This window comes from Phascolarctos cinereus, unplaced genomic scaffold, assembly GCF_003287225.1.
Source record: "Phascolarctos cinereus isolate Bilbo 61053 unplaced genomic scaffold, phaCin_HiC Scaffold_1;HRSCAF=81, whole genome shotgun sequence".
NCBI lineage: Eukaryota > Metazoa > Chordata > Mammalia > Diprotodontia > Phascolarctidae > Phascolarctos > Phascolarctos cinereus.
Window position 1 is genome coordinate 125,421,619 of NW_027555514.1, and position 14,309 is coordinate 125,435,927.

Below are 14,309 nucleotides of genomic sequence, written 5' to 3' on the forward strand. Positions count from 1 at the left end.
CATGAAAAGTTACATAATTGTACGTGTTCTTTGAACCAATCCTAGACTTGGATTTATACATCAATAGTATTAACAACTAGAAAAGGCCTGCAAGTATAAAAGCAGTTATAGCAGCATTATTTGTAATAACACAAAAAAGAAGCAAAGAAGCAAGGGAGGGAAAGAAGGAAGGAAAGAAAGTAGGAAGAAAGAGAGAACATTTATATAACACCTACTATGTGCCAGGCATTGTGCTACGTGCTTTTTACAAATATCATATCTGCAGACATTATCCCATTTGATCCTCGCAAAAACCTGGTGCAAGTTAGGTGCTATTATTATCCCCATTTTAGATTGAGGAAACTGACTAAAATAGAGATGAAGTACTTGCCCAAGGTCACACAGTTAGTGTCAGAGGCCACATTTGAACTAAGGTCTTCCTAACTCCAGGCCCAATACCCTAGCCATTATGCCACCAACTGCTTCTACAGAATAGAGAGAGGGATAGAAAGAGTAAATGCAGGAGTGAGAGAGAAAGAGAGAGAGACAGAGATGTAGAGAAACAAAAACAGAGCAAACTATGACTAAGATTTGGATGATGTCCATATATACTGTATTATATAAATATAATGGGATGTTAATGTACCATTTGAGATGGCATGCATATAAATTATTCAAAGAAACATAGAATGAATTATATGAAGTGATGTAGATAAAAATATCATAAAAAAGATTAAAATGTACACTTATTTTAACTATGTAAATGAAAAGGGCATTAAATAGCAACCAAATTTGGATGAAAAACATTGGACAACAATCCCATCACCACAAATCTTCAAGCAAAGTGTGTTGCAGGAGGGCTTCTGATTCAGGTATTGGTGGAACTGGACAACCCTTAAGATCCTTTTCAACTCTGAGACTGGTTGAGTATTGGCATATAAAACATCCACCTATTCTTTCTTTTGAACAAATGGAAACTTACTAAAGTCTCAGGTTTTAAGTGCAATCAATGACAATTGCTCTTGTAAGTCCTTTTACTTGGTCATTTTCAGGGATTGTACATTGTGGAGATTTATTTGGGAGTATGATTTTTATGATATGTTGAAACAAAACTATCAAAAAAAATACAAAAACTCTATATACATCATAGAATGAAATGGTGACTCCCAGTCAGCCAGTGAATCAGGCAACTAGCATTTATTAAGCACTTCCTGTGTACCAGGCACTGTGCTAAGCACCAGGAATACAAAGAAGGGAAAACACATGGTCCCTGCCTTCAAAAGGGACCATGTAGCAGAGAAAACTACATGAACGCAACTATGTACATACAAGAGATATAGAGAGTTGATAAAGTAATCTCGGCAGGAAGTTGGGAAGAAGGTAAAATCCTCCTACAGAAAGTGAAATTTTAATTGAATCTTGAAGGAACCCAGGAGGCAAAGGTGAGGTCAGGAGGGAGGGTATTCCAGAGTCAAGAGGGCTGATATTTCTGCATTGTAGAGTTCATGGAGGGGAATAAAATATAAGAAAACTAGCGAGACAGCATGGGACAAAGTTGTGAAAGGCAGTAAACGGCAAGCAGAATAGTTATATTTGCTTCTAGAGGTAACAGGGAGTTATTGGAATTTCCCGAGTAGGAGGAAGTGGTATCACTTGTTCAGACATATACTTTAGAAAAATTACTTTTGCAGCAGGAAAGAGGAAATATTTGAGTCAGAGAGACACAATCACTAGGCAAGAGGTGACGAGAGCCAACACCAGCATGGAGGTTGCATGACCAGAGAGTGGGAACGTATACAAGAAATGTTATGAGCATAGAAAAGACAAGACTTGGCAACAGAATGGATATGGGGAGTGAGTGTGAAAGAGGAATTGATAATTGAAGTATGAGTCTGAATGACCAGGAGGTAGTAGTGTCCTCAATAGTAATAAAAATTAAAATAAGGAGTATTTTTGAGAAAAGATAATGAATTCTCTTCAGGAAGTGTTGAGTTTGAGAAGTCTACAAGTCTATAATTGAACTAGGGACTTAGCCTATTTTCAGAAACAAAAGTCTAAGGGAACATCTCCCATACCCATTCATACTAAGGAGGGCAGCTGAGGACCTCTCCTATCCATTAATGGTCCAACACAAAGGTTACTTTTTTCCCCCAGCCCAAATTATTCCTTTTGTGCTTAATGGAACAAAAGTACTTCAAAGTTCATATGAAAACAATTTTGCTCCTAATCTAATCCATAGTTATGACCCACCTACCTGCAGAAGTAAAATGGCCATTTGGGGAGGAAGAATATAAGTTGGGCGCCTAAATTTTCACAATAGATTGTCAATGCTGCCTCATATGCATCCATTATCTCAGGTATGGAGATCTCTCTTTAATCATCAGCAAGAATATTGGCATATCAGGTACTGACAGAAAATTCAACTATGTATTGATTTTTATGCAGCACATGCCAAAAGCTCACTTTAGATAACTGATACACGAATGAGACATCCTAATTGACATGTTAACTTTTCATTTCTCTGGATTCTCTAAAACGTCTATTCCTGCATTAAGTCAGATTATCAGCAAGATGCTTGACTAAACCATATCTTATTTTCCCACAGAAATGTCTTTACTCAGTTAAGAGAGAGTTTTTCTTGTAGGTTTTACAGAGAGCTGAAACGAGAAACATCTATTTGAAAAATGTTTCTCCCTCTCTCTCTCTCTTCTTTCCATCTCTCACTTTGCCTCTCTCTCTCTCCTGCTTCCTTGCTTCCTCAATCCTTCCCTCCCTCCCTCTACAAAACAATAATTTAAGATAGCATAGTGAGTAGAAAAAATCAGATTTTGATTTAGAAGATGTGGTTTCAAATCCCAGCTCTGCCACTAACTCCCTGTATGGCACTGATAATATAAAGTCACCTCCCTGGACTTCAGTTTCCTCATCTGGAAAGTTAGGGGACTGGACTAGATGTCTTTTAAGGATTCTTCTACTTCTAAATTTATGATGCTACTCTCTGTCACTTCGATAAGGAACCATGCAATAAATTCATCTTAGAATTCAGAGTCAGGCAAAAAAATATTTCTCTAGAAGAACTCGAAATTTTCATTCTTCACACTGAGAATAGTTTAACCCCTTATTTCCCTTTGTGCTTAAAATAGCATGAAATTCAAAGATTCAATTCAAGCTTCACTGTTATTGAATCACCACAAGTGCCAAGTGCATCTATTTCTGTGTATATTTTCCTTGTATTTTAATTATTTCAACTATGTGTTGTAACTTAGAAGGGGCAGCTTGGTGGGACAGTGGATAGAGCACTGGCCCTGAAGTCAGGAGGACCTGAGTTCAAATCTGAACTCAGACCAAATACTTGACTCTTACTAGCTGTGTGACCCTGGGCAAGTCACTTAACCCCAATTGCCTAAAAAAAACCCAACAAAAAACAAAAAACAAAAAAAACTTTGCATGCTACCTCAAAGAAGATACATATACAAAGAACATCTGAACAACCTTATTCAAATGTAGCTTATTGTTTGATTGTACAAAGAGATGCTAGGTAATTTATTATTTTTTAACAACACTGAGCAAGTAAATAACTCAAAATGTAAATACACATATCCACTGAAGTTAACTCTTTTCTTTCACCACTTCAAAATAACTATTATATGAGGAATTTACTACTAATTTTTGGGAAGACAACAAATCAGGATAATGAATCTGAAGACATGCGTCACATTCCCCTAATTCCAAAAGTGGGATTAAATTCTCATTTTCTTGTTAGTGTTTGTGTCATCATCCAGCCTTCCTTTTGTTTTCTCACATAATATAGCGCTGTCTTTAAAAAGTCAAGGCAAACAGAAGGGGAACAAAAAGGAAAAATCAATGGGGGAAGGGAACAGGTAAAACTCAAGAAATCATGTGCTATTTAAATGTAGTCCAATATCACTTGAATTGTCAGCATAGCAGACAATTATCTCTCACCTTTTTCAGTGAACTTTCATATTTGACATTCCAACAGAAACATTATGGTTAGCTAACTAATATTACCTCTCTCTCATTGTTTGAACAACAGATACCAGTAATAGATTTGACATCTTTTGATGTCTATATCAGGCCAGAAAACTAATAATCAATGAAGCCACCCCTCCAGATGAATCAATAGTCCACACTGGCAATCAGTCCTTGCACAGTGTACAAATCAACACCTTTATTATTCCCCAGCTATACATGAACAATTTTGAGGAAGGCATTTGGAAATAAAGCTCTAAGTTACTTGTGACAGAACAAGTACCAGAGAGTGGCATCCAAGGTAGAAAAATGCAAAATATATGAATGGATCATAAAAAAAGAAACTATGAAATATCTGGTCCTCATTTTTCCTGACAGTATTTTGGAAGGTTTATTATAAAATAATTTAATACAATGCCTTGTGCTCTACCAAGGAAAGAGGATGTCAAAATCTAAAAAGAAAGTAAAAGTCAGTTACAGTAGTGTCTCATCTCACATTTCTATATCTCAGTCGGGTGGACTATCTCTTAAATCACTTGAATCTCTGAAAGTCCATTATTTTATTCTTGTAGCTGATAACTGAGAACACTGAGTATTTTTGTGCCTAACCTGTGGTAGAACCTTCCAAGCTTGTATTAGTCTGATCAATCAAAGTTAGACACACTGTACATTGACCTCAACATCTTGATGTTGTTTTGATTATCTTCAAGTATGAAGGACAACAACCATCTTATTTACCAAAGGGATGAGAAAAGTGAGTGAAAAACTTGACTACCAATTTTGACTACATTCCTCAACTGGTCATATACACAATACATGCATACACACATGATCTAAGATAAAGTCACCTGTTGGGATTAGGAACGAATAAAAACTTGAAACTGAATTTCTTACTCTGCTTCATGCCTGCTTGCTCTGTTCAGAAAAAGGAAACTACCACGCATACTGTGTAAAATACCTCCTCCAGATGTATTTCTGTGTAATTGACCTGGGACCTAAATACATGCATGAGTTCTAGATGCTGCATGAACTGAATGAAAATTTTAAAAAAGTATTTTTCTTATACAGTCTCTACTTCAACTCATAATTGTTTATAACTTGAAATATGAGACACACCAATGGCAATGAAACAAACAGAAGATTCAACATGTATTATAATAGATTTTTTGCATTTCTCCAATACCTTAGTTTCTATTTGTATTCTAAAATACTTTAGAAATTTGTTACAAGAAGCCATTATCAAAATGGCATATTAGAAAAGTGTGGTCTTTTTCCAGGGAGATAAATTATAGTATTTGCCAACTTGTGAATATGTTTGAGATGAAGTTTACCAATATTTTTATACAGATAGTAGCAAAGGGGGAAATATTTTCACCCATCCTCAGTAATAATTTGGCAAGCCCAAAGTCTCTACACAAATGATTTTAAGAGATATATACCCAATATGCCCCAAACTGTGGAATCTGAACAGTGACAGACATCAAGAAAGGGATGTTAATTAGGTTTATTCTACCTTTTGATTATATAGTCTCATGTTTATGTGAAACTCTTTTTCAAGTTATGTCATTTTAAATAACTCATGTCCTTGACAGACTATCATTTTGTACAGTTAAAAGTTGGCTCGCACTTTTGTTTTTCAGAATACTAGCTCACTAGACCTTTTAAAATGGAAATGCTGTAGAAATAATCCTTATGCTCTTTCAGAAAAGGCAAAAACACTAAACTGATTAAAATGGGAAAAAATCAGATTTAATTTCTGAGGAATTTCAGTATATACTTTACTTATTTTGTTGACCGTCCTCAACTTTTTAGTAACCCAAATAATAACTTTCCCTTTATTTAGTTGGAATTTCATCAAAGTTGAGATCCCAAGTTTTGACTTAGAACATGGAACATTAGTGTTCTTTTACCATGCCTTTTTTTGTGGGGTGGTGGTGGAAGGGAATCCAGATCTGTGATTTCACTGGTGTAGAGAAAAATCCCATTACCAATACATATTGAAAACTTTTGCAACCTCTAGTCTTAGACAAGTTCCTGAGGCCCTGAGAGGTTATGTGTCTTGCCTAGGCATATATCAGTACGTATTAGAAGCAAGACATCAGCCTAAGTCTTCCTCAGTCTAAGGTCAGTTTTCTAGCCTTCATATAACACTGCTTGCCTTCTGAGATGAAAACAATTTTGTTTTGAAATTAGAAAGAGCTACAAAAAGAAGAAACAAGATTTCTCTGGAGTATTACTATGATCTACTCATGTTTCATTTATTTTTCTTCCCACATTTCTTTTTCAGGCTTTTTTTTTTTTTTACTATGCATAGATATAGCTCCCTTTCTACCCATGAGAAGTAGCACTGGGGGACAGGTAGAGCAAATACATTAATAGTTGAGTCATCCTTGCAATGTCATTAGCACTAGTATGCCATAAGAATAAATTCAGTCTGCATTTCTAAAAAATGGTTTAATTGCTCAGCAATCATGAAGAACTGAAAAATCAAGTGTAACTATTGCTCCAAGATAATAACTCTCTAAATTACTAGGGCTGCTACTCAATAACACTGCAACTCTGGGGCTCTGAGAGTAAGCTACCCTTGGAAAACTGAGTGTGAGCCTGTGAAATGAACATTCAGTTGCTTATCTGTTTTTTTTTTTTTTAAATACACACTGCATTTCAAGTAACTCATTGAATTTGGCTACGTTCACAATATATACCAAGTCCAATTAGTTTCATTCAGCCTGAGAACCTCATATAGGTTATGAATGGGAAGTTGAATAGCATGAATTGTCATCCAGTGTATTATGACTTTGTACTCAGGATTTAATGACAAAAAATATAGAATTATCAGGTTCCTGTTCTTCTGTAATAGCCAAGGACAATAATCATTAGAGAAGTAGGGTGAAGAGGAAAAGAAAAGGATTGTCATAATCTTGTCCAGTGGCATGTATATATATATATATATGTGTGTATATTTACATATAATACACATTCACTTACTTGTCAGGTTTGCCCCCCAAAAAAAAGAATAAGGGGGGATCCTCAAAGCTACCCAATTTAATTTACCCAATTGCCACCCAATTTAAACATAAAGCCATATCACAGTAAAATAAACTGATTTAGTTTCCCTTTACTTCTATAAATTGCTTTAAAGTTGTTCGAAATTCAAACAAATTCGACACCAAAGTTGTTTAGCAGGTGTTTCCAAACTTAAAGGTATTTCTTAATAAAGAATATGAAAACCTTAATAACTGCATCATAAATGTTCATTGTGCCCAAATCTGAAATAATTGTACACATGGTATTGACCTAAATCTACTTTCTAATATGTAAGATGTCAGAACAATTAATAATTCCAAGGTAGATAAACTCTCATCTTAAGATGGACCCACTTATTACTACATACATAAAACAGCATCTAATGGCTAGACAAACAATTATCTAGGTGACATCAGATAATAGTGCCAACACCTAATGACCAGGCTTTTAGTATTTCACCTCCTCTGGTTAATGTTCTTACTGGTTGGAACTTCCAATAACCACTGATTTAGATTCCATTATCACTGCTTCTATTATCATTAGTGATGTATATTAGCACTATTAAAAATAATAGCCACTGTAAAATGGCTCAGCAAATGTAACAGAAAGTTCTTTGATTTTCTCCCAAACAGACCTTGCCATTAACTCCTGCCATCACATATTTTCCCCCAGAAAGCTTACTGTTTATCATCATTCTTAGGAATATTGTTAAATTTAAAGGTCCAGAGAAAATAGGCAATGCTAGGCTACGGCCTTTTATTACGTTTTATATCTGGGCAGCAACATTTGCTTCATTACACAAAGATAAATAAGTTCTATATAATATATACATTCTTTTAGTTGATCTTCAAAATAGAATTTAGAAGTTACACAAAATAAACTCTATAACTTGTTGAACAATTAAGATGATTGAATTTATAGCAAGTAATTTGGAAGTTTTATTATAGGTTTGGAATAAGAACATTTATTCCAGATGTTTTTATGTAACAAATTTATACTCTCCAATGAATCATTCTGAACTACATATCTGAACATATTTTTAATAGTCTAAAAGTGAGTGTATGTGTGTGTGTGTATCAGCTGTTATTAATTAGTATAACTTCCTGAAAATTATTTTTCTTAAACCTAAGATATCAGCAGAACTGATATCTTAAAAGTAGAATCTAGTTTACTTCCAATTTCTCAGAAAAAAAAGCATTTGATTCCCCTAAAGCTCTTACATATGGAACACTTGAAATAAATCCCACTGCAGAGATTTTATTCATACATTATGATTCAGATTCCCAAACCCTCTCAAAATGTAAATAGATTGATTCTGTATCTGCATTTCATTTATGTAATAAAATGTTGTCAGTAGCGTTTTAAAATTACTTAGATTTTCCCAGAAAAGACAAAAGATTTTACCATCATCTAATCAACTGATGAAAGTTAGCTCCAAGAAGTGAACAGACACAACTACAGCTCCTCTCCTGTCTACAGGGTAACATTTAAATTGCTTCTCTGAATCTAGTCTCAGCTTTCATTAGGATAGCAAGCCTTGTCTTCAACCTAAAGAATCACGTTACTGAAGACTCACTGACATCTCATGGACAACAATTCTATTTACAAATAATTCTATGTATTTCCTGCCTTCATTTCTTCTTCACATGAATATCTGCATGAAAAATACATCTCTGTTCATTTTGTGTGCATCTGCCACTTTTTATTTCTAACTTGAAGTCACTTCTGTCTGCTTGTTACACAATATTTCTCTCCAACAACTAAATTCAGTAATATGAAAGGGTGAGGGGGGAGGGAATCTTTCTATGAGGAGTAACCATACAGAGTGAATGAGCTCTTTAACAGTCAAAATACAGATTTTTATACCAGTACTTTAAGAAAAAAAAACAGGTAAAATAGAAATACAAAATATATGATATACATTTCCTGATTTAAAAAAAAATTCCCAGAGTTTTTATATAAGGCACAAGTAGATTATCATCAAGAAGTTAAGAAAAGTAGTCAATGAAAATGATAAATAGCTCTCAACATTACTCAATCATTCATAACCTGGGGAAAAATACTTCAGTCTATAAGGTGTGTTACATTAGTCAGCCATGTGAAAAAACTAGGCACCTTAGCTCAAAAGGACAATACTAATGAAACTGAGTAGACATTAAGTAAATCATCATTTGCATTATTTAAAGAAAACAATTAAATTACCCATCTACACAGAACTTAAAAAGCAGCCTGAAAAACAATTCCCCCCCCCCCCGTAACCATTTACCAAACCTTTACTGAACTGATTGCATGTGCAACAAAAGTATAAAACTGCAGGAAGGGAAGTAACCGATTCCTTGGCTTTGCTAAGAACTAAACTAAGACCTAAAAGTTCCTCTTATGCTTAAAGTGCAACCATTTTTTTTCTCCAGTTAGAATCACTTTATTAACCATTTGACTAACTTTTGAAGTTGAATCTTAAGCCCAGTCAAATTTTCTATTTTAATATATTATCTTCCTTTTAAAAATAAACCAGTTCTTGTTTGTCTCCTTGTTTTGGAAGTATGGTTATAGCACAAATAAGGGAAAAAAAATGCAAGAGAATTTTTGAGTGCAAACATTCCCATACTATACTCCTCTACTTTTATTTACAACCAAGGAGCACCAATATGTTGTATGATGGAATCTGTATTAACTAGAAAACTGAGCTATTAACAACAAAAAAAATGGATGACATGTGTGTGTATGTATATATACATGCATATTTTTTTAAAGTTATTCAAAAGTTTCTTCTCTTCAAATTGGTTTGACTTGGACAATTTCAAACTTAATGATCATCTATGTACATGGCCATGTACATATACATATTATATATGCACATATATCTGCATAACAACACTTAAGTGCCAAAAGGCATCATTTTTGTAGATGGATGAGATTTCTATGCCTTTCTTAAACCTCTTGTGATGAAAAGTAACTTTAAAATAGGATCCACTCCTCAATGAAAATAAGTTATATTTCATATCATTGCATGATCCTATATAATAAAGGTGAGGGTGGGTCTTAATTTTATCTTTACAGCATCCAGTTGGCATTATTTTTGAAAGCATAATGCTAACTTTTTACTTGGTTTATATATGTACATATATATATATTTATATATTTATATATATATATACACATATGCATGTAGTATATCATTTTGAGAAAATAGTAATAGAATTAATAAAACAAATCTAAAATTGTTGAATTCTATCCATATGTCTGGGTACATGAATTTGTGTTTCCAATGTTCAAGTGGATATTTTATGCATAGTTTTCAGAATACTGAATGACCATTTACTTGCAAGAATTCACTTTTGTCACTAGACGTTTGAGCATGAGCATTCACCTGTTAAAATGTACCAAAACTTATCATTATAGACACTTGTATTTAACAAGTAATACCTAAAGATAGACAGCAAGAAAAAACAATTTTTCTTTGTTCAGCACATAAGAATACTCAGAAACACCACTTTCTTTGGGGTGTAACTATAATCCCTTGTGCCCACCCTTCAATGGCATTCCATTCCCCATCATGGCACCTACCCTAGTGTTGTCATGGTGACGATGGTATACCAGAAAGCAGCAGGAATGCTGGTGAATTTGCTGGCTGAAGACCCCTTCTCTGCATAGAACATGACAGTAGCAAAGATAATGATAGCCATGGTGAGAGAGAAGAGCAGGAACCCCAACTCTGAAGCACAACTCTTGAGTGTGTAGCCCAGGATCCGAAGGCCCTGGGAGTGGCGGGAAAACTTAAAGATCCGGAAGACTCGGAAAACCCGCAATGTGACAAAGGCCCCACTAACATCCTCATTGTCAGTCATCACTAGCCCTATGTAATAAGGCAGGATGGCCACCACATCTATAATGCTCATGACACTACGTACAAAACGATAGCGGCTAGGTGCCGCAGCCAGGCGCAACAGGTACTCAACAGTGAATATCATCACACAGGCTGTGTCCAGGCAGAAGAAGGCTACAGCATAGCGCTCACCACATGGCAGCTCCTTGATGTGGCCAGGACTAGAGCCACATGGCACTGTCTCCACAACATTAGCAATGACTGAGACAGCAATAAAGAACCCAGTGACGTAGTAGAATACCAGGGCCATGGTGCTGGTATGGGGGTTCTCAAAGGCCCTCCAGACCCTCTGCCGGGCAGTCATTGAAGGCAGAGCACTCTCCCCTGTATTTTCATTGTCAGCATCATCCTGTAGCCTTTCTGCATTCTCCCGCCTACGGTCCTTATATTCTTCATAACAGCAATCACCGATGATCTCTGGGATGAGGCCAAAGAAGGCCAATTCTTCATCATAGGCAGAGATGCACTCTTGTCTTGGGTAATGGAGCTTGCCAGTGCGGTAGAAGTTCAGGATATGGCGGAAGATGTCAGGGTCACGGTCAAAGAAATACTGCTGGGTCTCAGGGTGGTAGAAGAAGTCCCTCTCTGAGCTGCCCAACAGTGTGTCTGGGTAGCGTTCCAGGGTATCCTGCCATGTCTGGAACTGAGTGCCACTCACATTCAGGACAATGAGAGCATCTTGAGTCCTCTTCCTCTCCTGCCTGGGGGGTGCTGGCATGGGTCCTGTGGCCACAGGCATCCAGCCTATAGCTGCTGCCCGAGCAAAGGGCAGCCATGCTGCTACCCCTGCAGCCATGGTTCCTTTTGGGGAGGTGCTGGGAGAAGGTGGGGAAGCTTTTACCGTGTGACCACAAAATTAGCCACAAGTTCCCCTTCTCTTCCTTCCCAGGAAGAAAATACTACTGATTAAGAAGCTGGTACAGATGAATACTGCCACTTCAAAAGTACGGATATTGCTGAAGACACAATTCTGAGAGAGTCAGCTAATCCTCAGAGCCAGGTACTCAGAAATTTAAAATAATAGTAATAAATACAACAATCCACCAGCCTCCGTGAAATGAATCTACCCAAGCTCTCACCTGCAGCTGGTACCACCCTCCCACACACAGGCAGATATACACACAGGTGACTTCAGATGCAGCCCTTTCTTCTCTAAGCAGGTGTCTCTGATTCTCTCCCACACACGGTCCAGTCAGAGAGAGGGGTTATGCCTAGGAGGTGAGGGGGAGAACTGTCAGTCACCTGTTTTTCTTCACTAGAGGAAAAGGGCTAAATGCTGTCTTGCCCCCCTCCTCCAAGACCCAATTCTCCTTCCCCTTTCCGCCACAGTAGTCTGTCCAAAAGGCGACCTGTTGTCGGAGCTCCCGAGATGCAATCACAGTAGCAGACCACTGTTCTCCTCTTTCTGGGAACTGGGTACCCTGCCCTCTACGTGCAGTGGTGGGATGATGGGGAGTGAACAGAAGGGCTGACTCCAAATTGCCCCTTCCCGCAGAGCCTACCCACACATAATTCGTGAAGGGGAGAAGAAAAAACAAAACAAAACAAAAATCCCTCAAAACCGTTTGCTCAAGCCTCCCTTCACTCTCTTTGCAAGTTTAGCTCTTGTGCATTTTGACATAAACAGACCCCAAACAGGTTCCTCTTTGGCAGCGGTGACAGCAGCGGCAGCATCTGCCGGTCAGAAGAACGTGCCTTGCCTGAGGTACATACCTGAGAAAGTCCAGGCGCGGGGCTGAGTTGCATAGAGACTTTATTCTTTTATCCGTGCATCCAGAACGAGAGACAGGGCAAATCGAGAATCTCCTGAGCCGCAGACTCAGCTCCACTGGGGAAGAAGCAACCGAAAAGCTCCAGCCGCGCGGTGCTCGTCCCCTTCCCCCATGCCTCCTTGCCTGCCTGCCTGCCTGTCTTCTCCCTTCAACGCTTTCAGGAGCCCACGGGCATGATGAGGCGGGGTGAGGGGTGTAGAGGAGGGGGTTGGAAGAGCAGGAGACGGTTGGCTGGAGGGGGACCCGGCAGGAGCAACAAGTTCAAAAGGTGGGGGGTGGGGAGGAAATCTCCCTAGCCAACTTAATGCACCTCCTGCTCGTGCGGGAGCCCAGGATCCTGCAGCTTGAAAGCTTCCCGAGTCAGGAGAGAGTGGCTGCCACCACCGCCGCAGCCGCCTCTGAGGTGCTGCCCATCCCGGCGGGTGGCTCTGGCTTGGGGCTGGCAGTCTGTGCGCTGGCTCGGGAAGAGGCGCTCGGGAGCAGGGGGAGGGCGCGGGAGGGCTTCTCTCTCCTTCCTCTCCAGTGGGTGGTCCAGCATCTCCCCGAGCTCCCGGGGGTGCGCGGCTGGCTGTGCCAATAAAGAAAAAAGAAACGCGAAATAAATAAATAAATCAAGAAACAAGCAAACCCCCTGGCACCGCAGGTTATTAGAGGCTCCTTGTTTTTCCCTCCCCCCCACCTTAGACCTCTCTCTTCTCTCCCTCCCCCACCTCTCTCTTGCATCTCGTTTCTCTCCACCCCACCCACCACCCACTGCCACCCCCTGGCTCAAAATGTCACCGAGCAAAAGCAGCCAGGTGGATCTTCTGTGGGAAAGGACAGAGATCTAAAAGCGGAACAAAGGGAATCCTCACGCTCTAGGTTGCGGCGGTTTGGTGGTGTCAGTGGCGGCGGCGGTGGTGGCAGTGGTGGTGGTGGTGGTGGTGGTGGTGGAGGAGGAGGAGGAGAAAAGAGACTCTGTGTGTGTGTGTGTGTGTGTGTGTGTGTGTGTGTGTGTGTGTGTGTGTGTGTTCTTTCCTAGGTGCCTGTCCTAGACGACCGTGGGAAATAGACACACAATACACACATTAAGAACCACACGCACGCACAACCCCCCCCCAAAAAAAAAACACATTGGCATGAGAAGCTGGAAAGCTGAAATTAGTTAAAGTGTGGGGTGGTGGGGTGGGGGGGGCTGAAATGTCACAATCTGAAAAGCATGGGGCTAATTTTAAGTACTTGTTTATTTTGGCGTTGTGTCACTATTCCAGGGTTAGAAAAATAATAGCAATAACTTGTCGGAAGTCAAAGAATCTTGTCTGTCTCCTTCTCACAACTCCTTCTCCATTGCATTCTGACTATCAGGAAAGAATCTGGATCCTTTTCTAAATGATCATTTGAAGGAGAAAGAGAGTGAGAGTGAGAGAGAGAGAGAGAGAGAGAGAGAGAGAGAGAGAGAGAGAGAGAGAGAGAGAGAGAGAGAGAGAGAGAGAGAGACAGAGAGAGAGAGAGAGAGAGAGACAGAGAGAGAGAGAGACAGAGAGAGAGAGAGAGAGAGAGAGAGAGACAGAGAGAGAGAGAGAGACAGAGACGGAGACAGAGACAGACAGAGACATAGAGACACACACCGACGGAGAGACGGAGAAAGACAGGAGACACACACAGACAGAGAGACA

The 14,309-nt window shown here is 38.9% G+C and overlaps 1 protein-coding gene and 1 pseudogene across 2 annotated transcripts in view; both read right to left on the reverse strand.

The window, feature by feature from the left end:
• Positions 1–13,275, reverse strand: part of KCND2 (potassium voltage-gated channel subfamily D member 2) — a 577,414-nt gene extending 564,139 nt beyond the window's left edge. Inside the window, exons 1-2 of one of the 2 annotated variants that reach the window (XM_020966391.2) lie at positions 12,596–13,275; positions 10,564–12,093 (exon numbers count right to left, since the gene is read on the reverse strand). In XM_020966391.2, coding sequence (XP_020822050.1) covers positions 10,564–11,678 — 1,115 coding nt within the window. In that variant the 5' untranslated portion in view covers positions 11,679–12,093; positions 12,596–13,275. The remainder of the gene's footprint in view (positions 1–10,563; positions 12,094–12,595) is intronic. The other variant, XM_020966390.2, reaches the window with a different exon arrangement.
• LOC110194185 (actin, cytoplasmic 1 pseudogene) overlaps positions 12,702–14,309 on the reverse strand; it is a 142,150-nt pseudogene continuing 140,542 nt past the window's right edge.